The 21,511-nt window shown below is 40.2% G+C and overlaps 1 protein-coding gene and 1 long non-coding RNA gene across 4 annotated transcripts in view; one reads left to right on the forward strand and one right to left on the reverse strand.

Moving 5' to 3' along the window:
* Window positions 1-846: 846 nt before the first annotated feature.
* On the reverse strand, window positions 847-8,813 carry LOC104869907. 2 transcript variants are annotated; one of them, XR_782388.3, is made up of 3 exons: window positions 8,635-8,813; window positions 7,308-7,441; window positions 847-878 (listed from the first exon to the last, which is right to left on the reverse strand). It is a non-coding gene; the product is annotated as an uncharacterized LOC104869907 (long non-coding RNA). The 2 variants fall into 2 exon arrangements; XR_782389.3 differs by lacking the exon at window positions 847-878 and adding an exon at window positions 3,060-3,084.
* Window positions 8,814-8,908: 95 nt separating this feature from the next.
* Window positions 8,909-21,511, forward strand: part of Afg1l (AFG1 like ATPase) — a 228,255-nt gene continuing 215,652 nt past the window's right edge. For both annotated transcript variants that reach the window (XR_004517163.1, XM_010635303.3), the window contains exon 1: window positions 8,909-9,177. Coding sequence is in view for 1 of the 2 variants with exons in the window: in XM_010635303.3 (XP_010633605.1) it covers window positions 9,039-9,177 (139 nt within the window). In the remaining variant the exon portion in view is untranslated. The remainder of the gene's footprint in view (window positions 9,178-21,511) is intronic.

Raw genomic sequence — 21,511 nt, forward strand, 5'->3', positions numbered from 1 at the left:
CCTCACAGGAGGTGTATTGTTCTTGAAGCTGTGAGTGAGGTTTGGTCGAGAGACTGACCAGGACTGCTAGAAGCTGTCCGGTGCTCTTAAATCTGTAATTATGTCAGCCTAGAACATGAGCATATCACCACAGTGTTGGCCACCACGTCCCACCGTTGCATAAACACAGGCAACCATGTACTGTTTCTGTTGTCTGACTGAATCAAACTCACTTGTCTAAAATCAGTTTCACAATGCAAACAAAGCTTTTATACATAGGGAGAAGGAGGGGGCTTGAGGGAAAAGGGATAAAATAAAATTTATTTTTTAAAAAATCAGTCTTATTCCATTTACTCCCAAACAATTCTCAATATTTACACCTTTTTCCCCCTACAGATAACATTATTTTTCTTACTACTTGGGCTTATGACCCTGAGTCATCTTTTTCTCCTTTCTAATTCACCTTTGTCTCTGTTGCCATATCGTGGCTTGGTTAATATTAAACCATAGAGGGCTCCTGAGTGCCTGGCTTCTTCTAATCTCTAGTCTTTTGTGCATAATCTTGGCATGATTTGCATATTACTATTCTGGTATGTTTTGCTTTTGTATTATAAATTTCTCTTGGCTAGTATTTTACATTTCATATAAATCTGAGATGAAGACAGTACTGTGCACAAATCAATTCTGTTTAATCTGGGCTTGATAGAAGAGGTGGACAGAATCCTTAGTAGCCAAGTAGCTTTAGGCAAGTTATTTCTCCTGTGTCTGTTTCTTCACATATAAAATGGAGACACTCAATCAGGTGTGGTGGTGCAGCCTGTAATCCCAGCACTTGGAAGGCTGATGCAGAAGGATCATGGTGAGTTTGAGGCTGGCCTGTATCACACAGTAGGACTTGTCTCAAAAAACCAAAACAGAGGATTAAAATAAAAATGGGATACTAATAGTGACATAGGAGATTCGGGTGTGGTGAAGCTGGCTGGAGAAGTAGGCATGATCTGTTAATTACAAGATTCACTGAAGGGTTACAAAGCCCTGCTCACGGACTTCTCTCCAGCATTTGAGCAGCTTTTCAATAGGATGGCCTGGACCTGACTCAGCCTGAGGTGTGGGATCCCAGCTCCAACTCTCTTCCAGGACCCTTGTGTAGAAATTCTCTCGAGATTTGGTTAGTGTCCAAGAAGAACTTGCTATCCTGGCTTTCCTCAGGATAGTCCGCTCAACTTTCTCCAGGGTGTACTTTTATCTTGCTCATTTAATTGGCCCAAGTTCACTGTGCAGAGCTCCCTCACTTTTACTTTTTTCAAATAAACTGTGCCCCTGCTTTTTGCTCATTTTGTTCAATTCTTTGTTAGAGACAAGAAGAACCTGGAATCCTACTCCAGGAGGAGAGGTGAACAACCCAAAACACAGTAAGGTTTATTTGGCAATCCACTTTTAGAAGGAGCTACCAAATAACAGTAGTACTTGCTTTACAAGGTGGTTATAAGTATTGAAAGAATTATTATTTGTAAAGCATTTGGAACAGTGCCTGTGCTATCAGTTTTAGAAATGGCTCCCCAATTAGCATTCCAGGTCTTTCTTACCTTGAGCAAAGAATTGACTGAGACAAGCCAAAAATGGTATGAAAGGGGTGAAGGGATAAGGGGAAAATTGGCTCTGCAGAGCAAACTTGGACCAAACTAAAGAGGAAGGGTGCAAAGAGCAAAATTAAAAGTACACGCTGGTCTAGAAGAACCAGAGTAGGCCACCATGAGGAGTCATGATAGTGGGCTTCTCGTGGTGTTATCTTCTGTCCACATCTCGTGGAAGCCCCAAAAAGTCCCACATATGGGGGTCCTAGGAAATTATCTGGCACTGTCCTGGGATCATGTAATTAACAGGTCCTGCTTACTTCCCCAGCCAGTTTTGCCACATCGTATCCTATCTCACCTGGACACAATAAACCCTGAAATACTCAGAATCTTCATAGAAGTCAGCAAGGAAATAGGCTTATCTAGAAAGCATGTATTTGGAAAATCATAAATGCCTTGAATGACACAATGAGAAGTGACTTTGGTGGTATTTGGTTGGGTTCATGAGCTGAGGATAATCAGTGTTGTACCCAGAAAAGTCTAGAAGTGAAATGTCTGATGATCCCCTTCACCAGAATCCAACCAGAATTTGATAAAACATTTGAACACCTTGATTTGCTGTTGTAGATTCACAACATTTGATTTTTATAGGCATTTCATTGAAAGCACTGTCAGTTAATTAGGTCTCAAGTAAAACAGCTGGCATAAGAGGTTTATGTTACCATAGCTTGCATTTAAAGAAAGTCAAAATTTTCAAAATATGGTTAAAGTAAATTTTTGATAAACCAGCTTGAATACTGCATTGTAGATAACAAGGTTAAATAAAGGTTCTAATAAGACAAACAGTGACAATTTAAATAAATCAGATGTTTTTGTCGAAGATTACTCTGTGATTTTCTCCAATTATTCATGACATTTCACCCATTCATATTGTGATCTGCTTTAATAGTGGAAGGAAAAAAACCTCTTGTCTCCTTGTTTATTCTTTGTTCTCAAGGAGATAAGCTGTTTATAAAGATACGTTATTTGTTATTTAAATCACTTTTACTGAAGTTGTTTATTTCCTTGTTTCAGTTTCTAAAAATATTGCAACAATTGTAATGCTTCTTAGAGATGTCTATTCAATTCAGAGTGATTTGTACTGAAATTCTTTGCTAAATGGGCACAGGTGCTGATGTGTATAACATACTAGAGTGAGTCAAAATTAATGCTACAAAGAAATAATGGAGATACACTTATGTCAACTTTTAAATCTGTGATTAAAAACATTTTAGACCTAAAGTCTCAGATATTTGCAAAGGTCTACTTCTATATATGTCATTTCATAAGCATTTAATAATAGTAATAATAATAATAATAATAAAAGTATAATACTAAAACCATAAGCAGAAAAATTGCATAATTTAACCCAGAAATTTATTTCTTAGGAAATGCCCTTTAATCACTTTGCAGAATTTCAAGATCATAATTATTATATAAAAGTAATTACATTAAAAGATAATTTACCTGGTAGTAAAGTATCAAATTAAAGCTGAAAAACAGTAGTTGTAAACAGAATTATATATATTTTTAAAAAATTGAACATTCAACGTGAAATTATATCTCTTCTCTCTATGCTACGTATAAAATTACCTTCAGAGTACATTTTGGTGATTTGGTACTAAAAAGCTACACATTGGTATTGCATGCAGCTCTGTGACATGTTTTGCATATCATATCAGTCTATAAACCTAACCTATGGCTTATCCTAGGTAATCAACAAGATTGAGGTGTGAAACAAAGCCAAGTGGATTTGATACTGTAAGGGACAGTTGATTATTTCTTAGAACTAAAGGTTCACAGTCCAACTGGGTTGATTTGGTTTAAAAAAAAATGAAGCCTGGTATCCTAATTTGTAGGATGTGTTCCTGCTGAGTGAGCCCTGGGTACTGCAAACTCGCATCTGCAGATACACATCTCGCCCTTTGAAGCTGATGAGAATTGCTTGGGCTGAGTGAGATACATGCTGGGAAAATTGGGCCCTCACAGTTGGTGTGTGTAGACACTAGCAGTCTCATGACACTCTCCTCATTTGGTCCCTTAGTAATCTCAAATCCTGGTTTTGGCAGAAGACACTCAGCTTTGGAATGTACACTCTTTGAACTAGATAATATTCAGGACTAAAAGGTATTTATTCAGGTGTGGTGGCTCATACCTGTAATCCTAGCACTCTGTTTTTTTTTTTTGTTTGTTTGTTTGTTTTTAGGTTTTTTTTTTTGAGACAGGGTCTCACTATGTAGTTGAGACTGACCTGGCTGGTTTTGAAATCACAGTGATCCTCCTGCCTCAGCCTCCTGAGTGCTGGGATTACAGGCATGTGCCACCACGCCTAGCTAATCCTAACACTCTGGATGGAGGCTGAGGCAGGAGGATCGCTGTGAGTTCCAGTCCAGCCTGGACTACATAGTGAGTTCCATGTCAGCCTCAACTACATAGTGAGACCCTGTCTCAAAACAAAAAACAAAAAACAAAACAAAAAAAAAATCCATTTTAAAGCATGCTAAATTTGGTGGCCCACACCTGTAATTCCAGAACTCTGGAGGCTGAGGCAGGAGGATTGCTGCCAGTTGGAGGCCAGTCTAGGTTACGTAGTGAGTTCAAGGCCTGCTGACCTACAAATGAGACCCTGACTCAAAAAGCAAAAACACCAAAACCCAGCTCATGACTAATTTTGAGTGTAGTTACATGGAGAAAGTACTACATGAGTTAACAGTAGGTGAATTATTTCTATCATGTTATCTTTGAGGTTTAAAGATTGGCTGCATTTTAGGCCAACTTTAGTTCCTATGAATAAGTGGGCTACAAACGGAAAACATTCATTTGACTGCCTAGGTGTATCACATTAAGTCCAAATAACCAAGCAACAAAACTATTTGTTATGACTATCAGTGAGCAGTAATCATGGTATAGATCTTGTTTAAGGGCTATTTCAAGAGTTATCTAATGTTGGGCATAGTGGCATAACCTTGTAATTCTCGCATTTGGGAGGCTGAGACGGGTATCTCCAGTCCAAGGCCAACCTGGACTACATAGTGAGACCCTGTTACTTACAAACAAGATCTGGTTAAATAGACAAGCTTTCCATCCCAATTACCATTATTGGGTTTTGGCATTCTGGGGACCCCTTCTAGAGATTCTTTCTAGCTTCTTGTTTCAAACAAAGAATTGACAAGGAAAAAAGGTAGTGAGGTTTTACATTTATTAAAGGTCAGAAAAAGAAACATGCTCTGCAGAGCAGCTGTGAGCCAATTAAAAATAGGAAAAGAAGCACACTCTACAGTGTGAACACAGACCACTGAAGGAGGGAGCACAGCGCCTGGAGTTTAACAGCTGTGTCTTTTATATCTCCCACTCCTCAGGCTGATATCCCACCCAGGCTGTCCTAGCCAAACCTGCTTGAATTCTCCCAAGAACTGAAGACAGTATTCACTGAGTGGACCCTTAGAGAGGGCTTGGGTGCATGTGTCCTGGATCTCTGATAGAGACCCACTTGCCCTGTGGCAAACCACAGCTCATTTGCTAAGGCCCTGTTTTCCTGCCTCATTACTATTCAGTTAACTACAAGAAGGGGCAGTACCTGTGCTAGCATGGCCAAGTCACTGCCTACATTTCTCAAATCACTAATCTTTTGTTTTGTCTTTTGAGACAAGGTCTTACTGTGTCATCCAGGTTGGTCTTAACTCACAGCAGTGCTTCTGTCTCAGCTTCCTGATTACTATGATTACAGATGTGTGCCACGATGCCTGGTGATATTGAGTCTTTTTTTTTTTTTTTTCATTTTTTTGAGACAGGGTCTATATAGTTGAGAATGACCTGGAACTCACTGTGTAGCCCAGGCTGGGCTCGAACTTACAGCGATTCTTCTGCCTTAGCCTCCTGAGTGCTGGGATTGCAGACGTGTGCCACCATGCCTGGCTATATTGAGTCTTAATATGTAAAATGGCTGGGATAAGGGCTGGGGATTTGGCTCAGTGGTTCCACCACCTGACTCACAAGGACCTGAGTTTGATTCCTGGTACAAAAAAAAAAAAGTAAAATGGCTGGGTTAAAAATATCAAATCTTTGAGAGTCTTTAATCCCAGGTACTTCAGAAGGTAAGGTTGGTGGACCACAGGTTTGAGACCAGCCTGGGCAATTTAGGGAGAGGTTGTTTGTCGCGAGCCGGCGACGCAGAGCACTGTCCAGCAGTGCCTCAAACCTGAAAGAGCAGCGGGGTGGAGATGGGGCAGAGAGAAAGGAAGGACGCCAAGACAAGAGTGTGATCAAAGCGGCGTTTATTGCCGGCAAGCACCGGCCTTTTAAAGCAAAAAAAACCACAAACTATTATGGGATGGGTTTACCATAGTAACTGAAAGGTCACACAGGAAGAGAGCAAGCAGGTTCACCAAAACAACCCACCGTGAGTAGTAGTAACCCGGACAACCACACATCTAAAGGTCAGAGACAAGAAACTGTAACTTTTAGGAATTCCACAAAGGAAACACTCTACCTGCTAAACGAGAAACTTAACACATATAGAGTTACTAAAGTTAACAATACTTACAACCAATACTCATGATCCCCACAGTTGTTTTAGTGACTTTTCTTATTGCAGGGATAAAATGCCCAATACAAGTTAAAGAAGGAAATGTTCATTTCAGCTCAGTTTGTAGAGGTTTCAGTTCATAGTTGGCTGCCTCCAAGGCAGGGTCATGCAATAGAGGAGAAACAGTCCATAGTAGGCTAGGCAGAAAGCCGTGAAGCAGCAGCAGCCTGCCTTGCATCTATTCCTTTATATATATATATATATTTTTTTTTTCTTATTGAGTTTATTGATACTTTTTAAGTATACAGTACAGTTACATTCATCTTTGGGATCTTGTACCTTTATTTATTTATATTCTATCCAGGCTATAAGCCTATCGCTGGTACCACCCACACCCAGGGTGGGGCTTCCTACATCCACACTTGAAACTATGTTAAACCAAGTTTGTTATCATATACCCTTGATCCATATTCACACACCCTTGATTCAGCCACTTCCAAATGGCCCCACCTATGAATGCATGAGGCTTTGAGGGGACATTGAGGTATAAACCATAACAGAGACCCTGACTCAAAATAAAAGGGCTGGGGGTATAGCTCAGTGTGAAGGCCTTGGGGTCAATCCCTAATATCATGAAAAATATCTGCATTTATGAAAGCAAATAAGATATTTGGTAAATCAAGTCTAATATAGCTAGCTGATGTCATTCTGCATGCACTTCTGCATGCAATCCCAGCACTTGGAGGGTTGTTTTGAGTTTGAACCAAACTTGAGTTCGAGCTGGCCTCCAACTCTCCATGATCCTCCTGCCTCAGCCTCCCAAGTGCTTGGGATTACAGACATGCACCACCATACCCAGTTTACCCCTGATGTCAGGGATGGCATGGACAATTGTATAAGGAAAGCCTTTTAATCCTCCCTAAAAATTTAAATAAGGAATATTTAGGGAAAAAAAAATATATTATCATGTGATTCAGATTTTTAAAATTCTAGGTGAGGTGGCACGTCTCTAGTCCCGGTTGCTGGGGAGGTGGAGGCAGAGTCCAGGGTTTTGAAGCCCAGCTAGGACAACACAGCAGAAAAAACAAAAAAACAACCAACCAACCAAACAAAAAAAACAAAAAAACAACCAACCAAACAAACAAAAAAACCAACTGGAGCTGGAAATGTTTCACTGATACAGTGCTTACCTCTTAGCATGTGCAAGGTCCTGGGTTCAATCCCTTGGCATGAGGGGGACTGAAGCCAGAGGATCGCAGTGAGTTGGAGGCTACAGAGCTTGGGCTGCAGAGTGAATTTGGAAAACAAAACAAAATCTGTGGCACTGAAAGAAAAAGAAAAGAAAAAGCAGGAAAGAAATATTTATCAAATCCCTCATAACCTAGACACTATTCTAGATCTGGGATGCAATAAAACATACAAATCCCAACCCACAGGGAGTTTTAAATTTTAGTAAGAGCACATGACGAATTAATGAAGAATTCTGCCAGTATAGTATTCTGCCAGATAGTTGTGGTTTTTGTGGAGAAAATAAAATTAAGAAGAAAAGGAGTACTGAACAAGATTATAATTTTATATGAGGTATTAGGAAAGGCCTTAAAGTATCAGGACATGAGGTGAACCAAGTAGATATCTTGGAGGAAAATGGATGAGGACATGCAGAAGCTTTGGGGGATAGGAACTAGGTTTGGTGAATTCTAGCAGTGTCAAGAAAGCAGTTTGGGTGGGCAGGAAGGGAAAGGGAGAGTTGGTCTAGATGGGATTAGACAGATCCCTTAGCACTCCGAGGCCTTGCAGACTGTTTTGATAATAGACAGGGGAAGGTGCTGGTGGGTGTTAAATTCAGGAATGGCATGATTAATTTAGAATTTTCAAAGATACACATGGCTGCTGTGGAGAGAACATACAGATCAAGGACAAGTAAGGATGCCATTTAGCACAAAGGAGATGATGGAGACTTGGAATAGTGTTTGTAGTAGCCATGTTGGTGGTGAAAAGTAATATTCTGGGTAATCATGACGGTAGAGCCAGCAGAATTCACTCAGGGACTGGATGTGGGGAGACAAAGAGGAAAGCAAGACCAATTCCTCAGAGAAATGGCCTGAGGAGCTGGCAGGCCATACTTGCCAATTACTAAGATGAGAAAGCTACGATGGGGAAGTGGAAGTGGGAACCAGGTGTTGGGGCACCCTTTTCCACTTAAGGAAATGATCTTGAGAGGAGGAACAACAGCAGCAGCAGTGTAAGGGAATGGTTCGTGAGCATCTGCGGGCCCAGGCTCTATGTCCGTGTTAAAATTCTTCTTTGGGTACATCATATCATGACTATTCTGTCCACTAATGTTGGTATTGGCCCATTAGTTCCCCATTTGACTTATAAAATCTTTCACAACATTTGAGTGATTGATGCTATTCAAATACCAAAAGGATAGGTGGTAGGAGCATATTTCAGATATTGTCCAAAGCTGCAGAGAATGCTAAAGAAAAAAAAGAAAAGGAAAAAAAGATTTGGAGCTACCTTTTAGGAGAGGTGTGACGAGGTAACATCAATATTTCTTTAATACGAGGGTGTACTGCCCTAAAAGTTAACGTGAGCTAATTTAAAGGCTCTGTCACAGATACTGGGTGTCTTAACGACTTCTGGAGGTCTCTACTGATACGGGTTCGCCTGCGGCCGGGCCCCACAGGAGTGCCCCCCCCACGCCAGGCGCATTGCATGCTGGGAGCCGTAGTCTGGTCTGGCCCTGCCCAGGACTGAAGGGCACTGGAAGCTAACCCGCCTCTGGAGGTCACCTCCCTTAGCTGCTCCCCTTGCTTCTTTCGGGCGGAGCGTCCCGCGAGCACGGCTTGATTTGACTGCTACCTTCTCTCATCTGGCTTTCAATAAAGTTTTCCTCTTCGTCCCCTTGTACGGAGCTCAAGATGGCGGCCTCCTGGTCGCCCTTGCTTATCCTGCGCTCCTTAGCGCGGAGCCGGCTGAGAGGGACTTGTGTGGGGTGCGGGGCCCAGGCCACCCCTCTTGCTGCTCGGGCCACCGACCCTGGGAGGCCCCTTTGGAAAGGTCAGTGATTGTGCCACGAGTGGGCCGAGCCGGCGGTGCCTAGGACTGGAAAAGCGGCCAGGGTGACCCCTTCCCCGCTGCCTCCTGTTTTTACGGTTTCTCGGAGACGAGAGTCCCTCGAGAGGCGTTTGCTAGTTTCTCTTCTCTCTATTACCGCCTGTCCATAATGGAGCCCTGAGTACTGAGGAAGCGCCAACAGCGAGGATCCCTCAGTTTGAGGTTCAGAGGTCGAACCCCCAGTTTGATTCCCAGCATTTGAGAGGGCTGAGCCCAGTGCAGAGTCGGTTGGTGGCAGGGGACTTCCTACCACTCCGGGCTGGTGACTCGGCACCGGGTTGGGAGCCAGGCCTCCAACCCCAGCCGGCCCCGCCGCTCTCATCGGATGCGTTCTCACGTGGAGAGATGGATGCTTGTTTAAATTACTAGAGGCTTGTGTGGGGTGTATTTTGCCACTGAGCTTTCTTCATTGATTTATGAATGGATGAATGCATATTTTGAGTCACCACAGGAGTGCTAATTTTATTGCTCTAGACAATATGCCCAAAGAAATGCAGGTTACTCACTGGCAATGACCAGTGGTACTTGATGGGTGGATACAATTTTTGAATGAATGAAGTTATTCTCATTGCCTTGTCCAATCCACATACTTTTGCTTTTTCTCAAATTCAGGAGTCCTTGTTATATAATTTAATAAACTGATATACCTTAATAAAGTATGTACTTTAGCCATGGGTGATGGCGCAGGCCTGCAATCCCAACATTCGGGGAAGTTGTGGCAGGAAAATTGCAAGTTTGAGCCCAACTCAGGCTATTTGGAGATTTAGCAAGACCCTGTCTGAAAATAATAAAAAGGGCTTGGGAGATAGCTCAATGACAATCTTCACTACTGGGAGGAAAATACTACGTAGTTTTTATATCGTGGAAATCACTCATATTAACAGAACAGTCATATTTCAAATCGTTAAAATAGTATTGTATGCATGCACCATAATTTATGAAAATTACAATCACACAGTCACGATGAAAATTACATCATTACAATAACATGTATGACTTGCTGAATGCTCATTTTGTGTCATGTAATATGCAGAGTGCTTTCTAGACACGTTATTTTATTTAATCCTTATTGTTCTCATTTTGGGGATCACAGTTCCAAACTGCAGATATTATATGCCTAGGAAGTGGAAGAACTTGAGGGGTCAGATAAAGGTTATACTTGGATTTGCATCTGACTTTTAAGGCCGTGCTAATATTCTATACTCATACTTCCTCCTATACTAAAAATTTAGGCAGTTCTGGGTATTGAGATTTGATGAAATTGCAGTTAGGGCAGAAGCTAACTTAATTGCAAGTGAAAATGTTTCCTCTTTTTCTTTTTTCTTTCTCGGTATGGGATTGAACTCACTATCTTGTCCTTGTGAGGCAGGCGCTATGCTACTGAGCTAAATCCTTGGCCCTGTTTCCTCTTGTTATAGGGTAGTTCGTTCAGAAATGGCTCACCATAGTTCTCTTTGGCAGCATATATAATAAATGGCTCAGTATTCAAAGGAATTCCAGGCCATTCTTGCCTTGAACAAAAAATTGAAGACAAGACAATAATGGTGTCAAAAAGTTTATTTTAAAAATACGGGGTAAATGAGTATGGGAAAAACAACCTCTGCAGAGCAAACTTGAGCCAAGCAAAAAACAAAAAAGAGGGTAAAAAGCAAAAATAAAAGAAGTACCCACTGCATCTGAGAAATGCAGCTTTGGCCACTGCAAAGTCCTACCACTATAGCAGCTTACCAAGGACCTCTCTTTTATGCTGTCCACTTCTTCAGGTGAGCTCCAAAGAAGTCCTACACACACACACACACACACACACACACACACACACACATGCGCGAGTCCTCAGATTGCCCTAGAATTTGGAATCTTGTAATTGACAGGTCCTCCCATTTCCCTGGCCACCTTTTCCATACCCTCTGTCCTATAACATTCTGGTATTTAAACAAAGGGAAAATATAACTTGAAATTCTGTTCAGTATTAACACTCTGATTTGCAAATTTATCTTTGTCATTGCTTTGATCTTTTGGGGGTTTACTATTTACATTTCTATTTTATCTCCCATTTTTTTCATACTTTGAATTCTATTTTGTAGAGTGTAATATGAGTGAGGTATTGGCTTAAATAAAAGGAAATAGATAAAAGAAGGTAATGAGGGGAAAGGAGTGAATGCTCTTTTACACTTCATCTTACTTTAATGCCATCCCTCACCCCCAAGCCATTTTGTGAGCTGGAACTATGAAAGCTTTGTGGTCTCAGAATGCTGTTTATCCAAATCACCTACCTGCTTACCTAACTTTAAGTTTCTTAGGAAGTAACAGCATTATTAATTCCATTTGGGGATGTATGTATTTCCATTACACTATTAGACTATCAAAAATGAAATTTGTTATTTATTTTTAAATTTAACACTGTATGTAATTTAAGTATATGTGATATGCCAAGCATGGTGGTACATGTGTGTAATCCCAGCACTCAGGAGACTGAGGCAGGAGGATTGCCACAAGTTTGAGGCTAGCCTGAGATACACAGTGAATTCAAGGCCATCTTGGACTACACAGATTGACCTTGTCTCAAAACAAAACAACAAACAGGCAAAGCACTCAGAGAATAAGGGAGCAAGAGAGAGAGAGAGAGAGAAATAAGTTTTATTAGGTTCATGGTTCAGAAGCCTGGGAAGTTCAAGATGGGGCAGCCACATCTTGTGAGTTTCTTTTTGCAGATTCTAGAGAAGTGAGAGGGACTGGGGGTGAGAGCCCTTCCTAACTCAGGTCTTTTCCTTTTTCTTTCTTTTTCTTCTTCTCTTCCTTTTCTTACAAAGCCACAGTCCCAATGAATTAGAGGTTCTGAGGGAAAGTTCTTTTTATTTTTAGCAGAAGTAAAGCAGTGAGCTGTATAAGGCCTTCACTGGTTTATGGTCCCTGATGGGGAGCAGCGAGAGATATAGTAGGGCAGGGGTCTGCCAATTGGTTGCAAAGAGTCTTTAATGCTAAGTGAGGATTTCTAAACTCAAGGAGGTGGTAGGTTTCTTAGGAAAAGTGATTAGTACTGCAAACGCGTACAATAAAAATTTAAAAAATTTTAAAAGGAAAAGTGATCAGATCTATTTTAGTATGTTTAGCTTGCTGGAAAACAGATCAGGTATGCTTGATAGGGGGAATAGCGGGTATAGGGGGAGGGAGCAAAGAGTTCTGGCAGGACTTTGTGAGTCCTTTATGTTCCTTTGGTGACAGATTACAGAAGTTATCATGGTTACCCAGTTACATTCCTCAAAAAACATAGTTACCTCGTTAACCCATAGTTACACAATTCTATATAGAAGGGTGGTCTCCTTTCTCAAAGACACTTTTTTTCTAATACTGGGATGGAACTCAGGACCTTTTGCTTGCTGGGCAGGTGAGGACAAAGATACTTCTTGGATTGAATTGATAATCCTGGGAGAGGCAAGGAAAGGAGTTAAATACCAACCTGAGCTCCTAGTTTGGGTCATTTATTGTTTTTTTCAAAATATATATTTTATTCCTTTCCCACATGTGTTTGGCAAAGTTTTCAAGGTAAGCACTTTCATATTGAGAAATGTAGGAGAGTCCACTGGGGACTGGCACTAAATTAATCTCAAGATTGATCAGCTTTTGATAACGGACAGTAAGCTTGCATATTATCTACATAATGAGCTCCAGTGAAGAGCTTTCCTTACACAGATCACTCTTATTTAACACTGAACCCTGCAGCTGACCCAGTCCAGTGAGTGCTGTGGCAGCTTGTAGTCCTGCAAGGAAACCACCTCCAGGTACCTGGCGTTTTGTGCTGTTCACTACCATGGGTCACTTTATAAGTTCAATTAAGGATGCTTTCTCTTGGAGGCATTTTTTATGTAAAATCTTATGATTAGTTCAATTGCCAAATTGTTAATTGTGTGAAATACAAAAATCATCTTTTGTGTTTTCTACTTTTCTGCTTCTTTGTCATCCTCATCATCTTTGGCTCTGAAATGCATTTTCCTGAATTCTTGTCTGCTCTTTGAAGGACAAGATGAAGAGGCCAGTGGCGGGTCCTTAGAGGGAAAGCGAATGGGAACTTGAGTCTCCAGTGACACTGCATTTGCACCTGCATCTATGATGTGCTCTGGTCAGCCCTGTGTGTTGCAGAGCAGAAACAACAGAGTCTGAGTGATATAGGGGGAATAAATGTAACTCCCAGTGTATTAGATGTCAGATAGACAGAGTTCGTGTTCTCTGAAGTTGAGGGATGAATTCTAAGGAACAATGGAGGTTAAGAGTAGGAAAATTGGGGAATAGGAATGGGGAATAAGAATAGCTCCTGGGAGGCAGGAATGGGTTACCATAGTTTGGGTCATTTTATCAAGGGAACTCACAACCAAGACAAAATAGGGCCAGAAACTTTTTTTTTTTTTTTAGGGCCAGAAACTTTTTTTTTTTTTTTGAGACACGGTCTCCTCACTATGTAGTTGAGACTGACCTGGAACTCACTATGTAGCCCAGGCTGGTCTGGAACTCACAGCAATCCTCCTGCCTCAGCCTCCCGAATACTGGGATTACAGGGGTGCTCTACCATGCCCAGTGTGCATTTCAGTTTTTATCTTGTTAAATTTGAGCTGTTGAGCTGGGGATTTAGCTCAGTGGTGCTGTGCCTGCCTGGCAAGCCCTGAGTTTGATCCCTGGTACAAAAAAAAAAATTCTATTTATGTCCATTCCAGTAACCGTTAGTTATAGGACACAGGAATCTGAGACTCAGAAAGGAAGTAGGCATTGAGAGCCAAGATAATGGAAGAACTAGCCTGGGATTATTGGTAGAGTGAAAAGGAAAGTAAAAAGGAAAAGGTGAGTCCTTGAGAAAAATGAACTTTTTTTCTGATCTTTCTGTATCTGTGTTATGACTTATGTATACCTTTTAACTCCACAATCTGTTTTTTTGTTTGCTTGTTTGTTTTGTTTTGTCTTGCTTTACTTTGAGACAGTCTCACTGTAGTCCAAGTTGGGCTCAAACAATGTAGCCCAGGCTGGTCTGGAATTTGCCATCCTCCTGCCTGCCTCCCAAGTGCTGGGATTACAGACATGTGCAAGCATTCCCTGCCTACAGTCTCTTATTTAGTACATATAGGTAGGAGATTGTTCCCAACTAGATATCAGTGTAAGTAGAGCAAATCTTTCCTAGCCGTATGGATTGGTAATTTATTAATTATACAGATCAGAGGTTAAGCAAATGTTCTTTGAATTTACATTACCCAATTACATTGAACGTCTTTATGTGAAACTTATTTTGTGTTTGCTGGATTTCTCTTAAGATTAACATTAAAAAAGAGGGTCCAAGGGCCGGGGATTTAGCCCATTGGTTCCAGCGCCTGCCTTGCAAGTGTAAGGTCCTGAGTTCTAATCCCTGGTACCCCCCCAAAAAAAACCAAAACAAAAAAGAGGGTTCATGCCTACTCTTGAGACTGATTAACTGCATCATAATGGGGAGATTTTTTTAAAGACTTATTATTTTTTAAGCATAGTATAACTTTTTCTATAGGCATAACTAGAGCACTTCTCTAGTATGCACAGGTCCCAGGTCCCAGCATGAGGTCTATCCCCAGCACAAGGAGAGGAAGAGCAAATAAAACTAGGCTGGGATGTGGCTTAATGGCAGAGTGCTTACCTAACATGTGCCAGACCCCAGAACCACACACATGTCCTTGCACACACATGAAAAGGTATAGACATAGCAAGTGAGAAAGCACAGTGGCAAAAACTCAGTGGTGACCATCCTTTTTGTATCACCCAGTCCTTAGGTTGACATGAAGTCTAGGCCATCTTACGGAAAACCTGCTCGGATTCTCCAGAGAAGTCCATGTGCAGAGGTTTGGGAACTGTTCTGTTCATGTGTTCCTGGATTTTGTGTTTAACAAGGTCACACCTACTTCCCTAGCCAGTTTTGCTACACCCTAATCTGTCTCATTTCTGTGCTCAGATTACAGGTATAGACCTGGTGGAAATCAATTTTTTTGCTCCCAGGGGTTGAACTCGGGACCTTGCGCTCACTTGCAAGGCAGGCAGCAGAACCACTGAGTTAAATCCCTGGCCTGGAAATCACCTTTTAATTAGCTTCCACGTATCTGTGAGAGCATACCCTATTTATTTTTCTGTCTCAATCTTATTTCACTTAACATGTCTTCCAGCTCTATCCACAAATTTTTTTTTTGTTTTCTGTTTTTTCTGGGACCGGGGAATCAAACTCAGGACCTTGTGCTAGGCAGGCATGGAGCCACTGAACTAAATCCCTGGCCCTCACAAACATGTTTTTATAGTAGTTCCTTCATAGACTCAAAATGTGATTCTTTTTTAATTTATTTTTTATTTTTATTTTTTGGTACCAGGGATTGAATTCGGGTCCTTGCACTTGCGAGGCAGGCGGCAGCACTACTAAGCTAAATCCCTGGCCCCTGATTTTTAAAATATAACTTCTGTAGATTCCATTAACAATTCTCATTTGTGCATATACAATTTACAATAAACTAACATAAATATCTGTGAATTATCTTCTGCAAGTAAACAGGTCCTTTGGATCTCATTATTAAATAGTGTATGAACAGAGTGAATATTAAAGAGTTACTCAGTATGCTGGGCCATGCCTATAATTACTTCTGAATAGCTTTATTCAGATTTTTAGGCAGTGTTTTACTGATTTGTTATCATGGAATTTAAAGTACTATTTTTTCCTTTTGTAAAGTTATACGTTTAAGATTAACTAGCTTCTAAAGGAAAAGAATGATAACCAGAAAGCATTTAGTTTTAATTTTCATAATTTTTCTATTTAAATCAAATGCATCCTTTTGAAGGCCTTAAATCAGCCTTTCATAAATAAAGAAAATCATCTTGTGATGCATTCCTTGATGATGGTTTATTGTTTCTCTGAGAGAGAGTTTAAGATTTGATTTTCTTCTACTCTGTACTTTGTTTATTCATCACTGCATTGGACTCAGGTCTTTAATGTCACTGATAAATCTTGACTCTTTGGGTCATTGATGACCATTGCATTTTTCATAAAGGAAGTGAATATTTATCTTTTGGGTAGAATAGAACATAACAACATAAATGGGCTGCCTGTGACCTCAGAGTGAGCTTCTGCCATTGTAGAGAATATTTCTAGTCAGTGGCTACTATTTAGTTTGTTAAAATCAAAACAAATGCACAAGTAACTCATGAATAATTGTGAACACAGTATTTGAATGGATGTTTAATAAATATGCATTAAAAATCTAATTATAGTAATGAAGTTTACAGTTGAAATTTTAATCCAGCCCTTTAGAAATATTAAACGTGCTTTTCCTGATTGTGCATTTTCCTCACAGCAGTTGGGTAAACATTTTAAGCTAGAAATCTAAATTCCTTATGTAGTTTTGATTTTATTTAACTAAACATGTGTTCCTTTTGATAAGTCTTCTTTCTCTGTATGAAAAGTGAAGCTTCTTTATTCTATAACTGTTATTCTGGTGAATTTTGATCAGTTCAGTTTTAGGACTAACATGTGGCATATCAGAAGACTGCTAAAACATGATCTGGAAAGATTAGATTGTGATTTGAATTTCATTCTTTGTACTGGATTCCTAACTTGACTTGGCATTTCCATTTCCTCATCTGTGCAATAGAATTGATTGTCCTAACTGCCTTCCTTGTAGACCACATACATAGGTTATTATGCAGAAAAATCTTTTTAAATATAAAAAGTTACATAAATATGCAGCCATGCTCAGGATAACTGAAATAATAATACTGAAGTGCTAGAAGCAGCGGATTTCTTCAGTCAGTGAGTATAAATGTAATGAACCCAACTCTGCAGAATTATTAAAGCCATTTTAACTCTGGAAAGTGTTTGTTAATACATTAACAATGGAAAAGGGCTCTGTCTGATTCAGTGCTTTGAAATCTAGAAAATACAGCTTTGATCTTTCTTTTCTGTTTTTGGTTCTGGAAATTGAACCTAGGGCACACTGAACTACTTTCCCAGCCCCATACCCCCTTTATTTTAATTTTTTAAAAAGGTAGAGTCTCACTGTGTAGTTCAGGCTGACCTTGACCTTGTGTAGCACATGGTGGCCTTAAACTCTTGGTAATCCTCCTGCCTCAGCCTTCCAAGTGCTGGGATCACAGGTATGTGCTACTGTACCTGGCTTTCCCAAGATAAGGTTTGGCTAAATTGTTAACTTATCCAGGCTAGACTCAAATTTGCAGTTCTCCTGCCTCAGTCTCCCAGAGTGCTAGAATTTTAGGCATGCCCCAGTGTGCCCAGCTCCTCAAGTACTGCTTTTTTTTTCGGTATTGGGACTTGAACTCAGAGACTTCTGCTTGCCAGACAGACGCTGCACTGCTGCGCTATATCCCCAGCCTCCCTTAGTATTTCTGATATGAGTCTTTTGTGAGATATACAGACTTGTATGTTTTCTTCCAGTTTGTGACTCGCTCTTCCCCTCCCACCCTCCCTTCTTTTTTATTTTGCTGAGGACTGAACTCACGGCCTCTTGCAGGCCAGGCAGGTGCTCCACCACCAAGCTATACTTTCAGCCTCTTCTTTTTTTTTTTTTTAAATGGAATCCTTTCATAAGTAGAAGTTCTTAATTTTAGTGTAATCAATATCATAATGAACTAAATCTGTACCTTTATAATAAGTCTTTCTATCTGCTTGTATAAGTCTTCCCACTTTGTTCTTTTCCAAGATTGACTGGGCCTGAGCTGTCTCATACCATAGCCTTTAGCCACATTTGGACACTGCATACTTGAAATGTGTAATGTGATTGGGTAACTAAAATATTTAATTTTACTTAATTTTAACATACATTTAAAAAAAGACACTTGATTTAGCTGTTGGGAAACTAAACTATTCTTGGAACAACTTGGGAAAATGAATCTTCTTTTTCAATTATAGATTTAATGACATTTAAAAACAAATTAACACCCCCCCCAAATCAAACAACAAATTAACTGTTTCCCATGAAAGTCTAGCATATAAAAGCTGGAATTGCTGGTGCTGTAATCCCAGCACTCTGGAGCTGAGTCAGGAGGATCCTGAGTTTAAGGCCAGCCTGGGCTACATAGACAGTTCAAAGCTACCTGTGCTATATAATGAGACCCTGTCTCAAAAAAAAAAAAAGAGTTTAATATCCAAATCAAGATATATTTTAAATGTAAAAACTGAATTTTAGAGACTTTATATAAAAAAGTGTAAAATTTTAAAAATTAAAACATTTTGACTACATATTGATTACATTATAACTAATTATAGTTCTTGATATCAAGAACTATGAAAAGTCTGAATTTTTACCTTGTCTGCGAGATAATATGTTAAAAGATAATATGTGGGGCCAGGGATTTAGCTCAGTGTTGGTGCGCCTGCCTCTCAAACACAAGGTCCTAAGTTTGATTTTCAGTACTATGCGCGCGCACACACACACATAGAAAGAAAACATGTTAGTGTCACATCAGGTGTGCACCACAGTTCCACTGTCTGAGCTGTCAGAGCAGCTCAGCAGGATTGTAAACTCTGCACCAGCAATGAGTTAATGGAATGAAGTTTTTTGTTTTGTTTTGTTTTTTTTGTACTGGGGCTTGAACTCCTGCAAGGCAGACGAGGGAACCATTGAGCTAAATCCCCCGCAATACAATAAAGTTTAAGAGAGAAAACACTTTATTTGAAAAGCGACAAAAGGGGAAGATAGGCAGCTACTTGGGAGAGCAGAGGGCACTGGAAAGGCTTGTACCTGTAGGCCTTTGACGTCAGCTTCCTTTTATCGTGTTCCCTCCCCCCGCCCCCCGTCCATACCTGTCACTTGTCCCACAACCTGATTGGTTCTCTGGACTATCAGACAGATCCCGGGCAATAGGACCCTAATCCAGTGCCACTGCTTGTACCTAGGTGGGCATATTTCTGTTAGTCCTTGCTTGCTTGTCCTAGTCAGGGGTTTACAGCTTGGTTTGAAGGAGCCTTACAGATGTTAGTGAATAAGGGGTTATGTGTTAACTAGTGCAGCTGTATAGTGACCCTAATGTGGGAATATATAGATGTACAGGTGTATTTTAATATGCTAAATAAGAGCTTTCTTTCAAGTGGCTGTCTCTGTGCCTTTTGTTGTAGGTGGGGAGGGACAGTGAGTCTAAGTTGGTTAGGGCAAGTGTCTGCCTGCGTTCTTCAGGTTCTGCTTATCAGCTTTCTCTTGTCTTGTTTACTGCTCACTTCCTCAGTAAAGCTTTGATTCTTTCTGGTCTGGATTAGCCAGAAAGCCCAGTGAGGCCCTTATTTTATATATATATTTTTTCCTGTCTACAGACTCTTTTCCCCTACATTACATTGTCACAGTTTCTTGGAAATTGGCAGAAGACATGACGCTCCTGGGTCAGAAACAGGGAACATGGGTCAAAATCATGGCCCTGGAGCTTCACCTGTGCCTCAGTTTCCTTTTTCCAAGTTTCATGGAGGATTCAGAGATTGGTCCATCTGGATGATACATACTCAGGCTTGTGTCACAGTTGAGGAGCCTAGGCACTAAGAAACTGCTTCTTTTATTTCATCATTACTACAGTTATTTGTTTTTGTTTTTGTTGATTTAGAGTCTTGCTGTATAGTTCAGGCTGGCCTAGAATTCACTATGTGGCCCAGGCTGGCCTTGAACGCCCTCCCAGTGATCTTCCTGCCTCAGCCTTGCAAGTGCTGGCATTACAAGAATGGGCCACCATGCCTCCACACCTGACTCCATCTTTTATAGAGGGGCTGCAAGCAAACCTTTCCAGCTTTTGACCTGAATGGAGAGATTTATTATACTGGACAGCAAACAAAGCTGATCCATGTTACATTTATACTAGCAATGTGTGAGGGCTCCAAAATCTCCATATTCTTTCCAGCACTTGTTATTATCTGTATTTTTTATTTTCACCACGCTAAGAAGTCTGAAGTGTTATCTTGTTTTGACTTACATTTCCCTAATAACAAGTGATACAAAGCATCTTTTCATGTGGTTGCTGACCTTCTGTATAGCTTCTTTAGAGAAATATCTATTTGAATCTGTTACACATTTTAAAGATTGCTTTTGTCTTATTGTTGAGTTGTAAGATACTTTATATATTCTGGATACAAGTTCTTTATCAGATATGTGATTTACAAATATTTTCTCTCCATGCTATGGGTTGCATTTTCATTTGTGTGTGTGTGTGTGTGTGTGTGTGTGTGTATGATTGTGTGTGTGTATGATGGTACTGGGAATTGAACCCAAGGGCTTCACAGTGAGCTACATCTCTAACCTTTTCTTTTTTTAAATTTTTAAGACAGGGTCTTGCTAATATGCCCAACTGCTAATGTGATCCTTCTGCCACAGCCTTAAGAGTGTGGATTATGGGCATGTACCACCACCCCTGGCTTCTCTTTCTATATAAATGTCCTCTGATATACAAAAGTTTTAATTTTTTGTTTGTTTATTTTGAGACAAGGTCTTTCTGTAATTCAGCCTGGCCTTGAACTAACTCATGGTGTAGGCCAGACTTGAACTTGCTGCAGTCCTCCTGCCTCAGCCACCTAAGGGTTGAGATTACAGTTGTGTGCCACCATACCTGGCAAAAGTTTTAATTTTGGTGAAGTATGCTTTATTTTTGTCTAGAGTTGCTTTTCTTTTGGTGTCATATCCAATAAATTATTGCTTAATCAAGGTCATGAAGATATGTAACTATGTTTTGTTCTAAACATTTTATAACTTTTTTTAGCTCTTATGTTTAGGTTTTCAGTTCATTCCTGTGGTAATGATCGGGGTTCATTAAATCTGTGTTTCACAGGTGATTGTGATAGCCAGACTGAATTGGACTTAGAAAATCCATACCTAAAATAAGGAAATAAGGGAAAAGAAAAAAATGAGAAAATGAAAAACTGGAAATAAAGTCTTTATAAATAGGGAAGGGAGGAGGGGGTAAAGGGAGGGCAAAGATAAGGGGAGAAAATGAGAACCAAGACCTGTCAGGTAAAGGTACAAGATCCCAATGATGAATGTAACTGTACTGTATATTTAAAATGTACCAATAAACTCAATGAGGAAAAAAAAAATCCATACCTATTAAGACAGTAGGTCAAAGATTGGCAAACTTTTTCTGGAAAGGGCATTTAATACTTTTGCCTTTTAGGTCATGAGGTCTCTGTTGGATCTTTTCACCCCTGGTGTTGCAGCATAAAAGTTGCCGTAGACAATACATAAACTAATGGCCACGGTAGGATTTGGCCTGTAGACCTCCATTCACAGATTGTTGGTTAGAAAAA

This window comes from Fukomys damarensis, unplaced genomic scaffold (assembly GCF_012274545.1).
Source record: "Fukomys damarensis isolate Sample0158 unplaced genomic scaffold, DMR_v1.0_HiC HiC_scaffold_14, whole genome shotgun sequence".
Classification (NCBI taxonomy): Eukaryota; Metazoa; Chordata; class Mammalia; order Rodentia; family Bathyergidae; genus Fukomys; species Fukomys damarensis.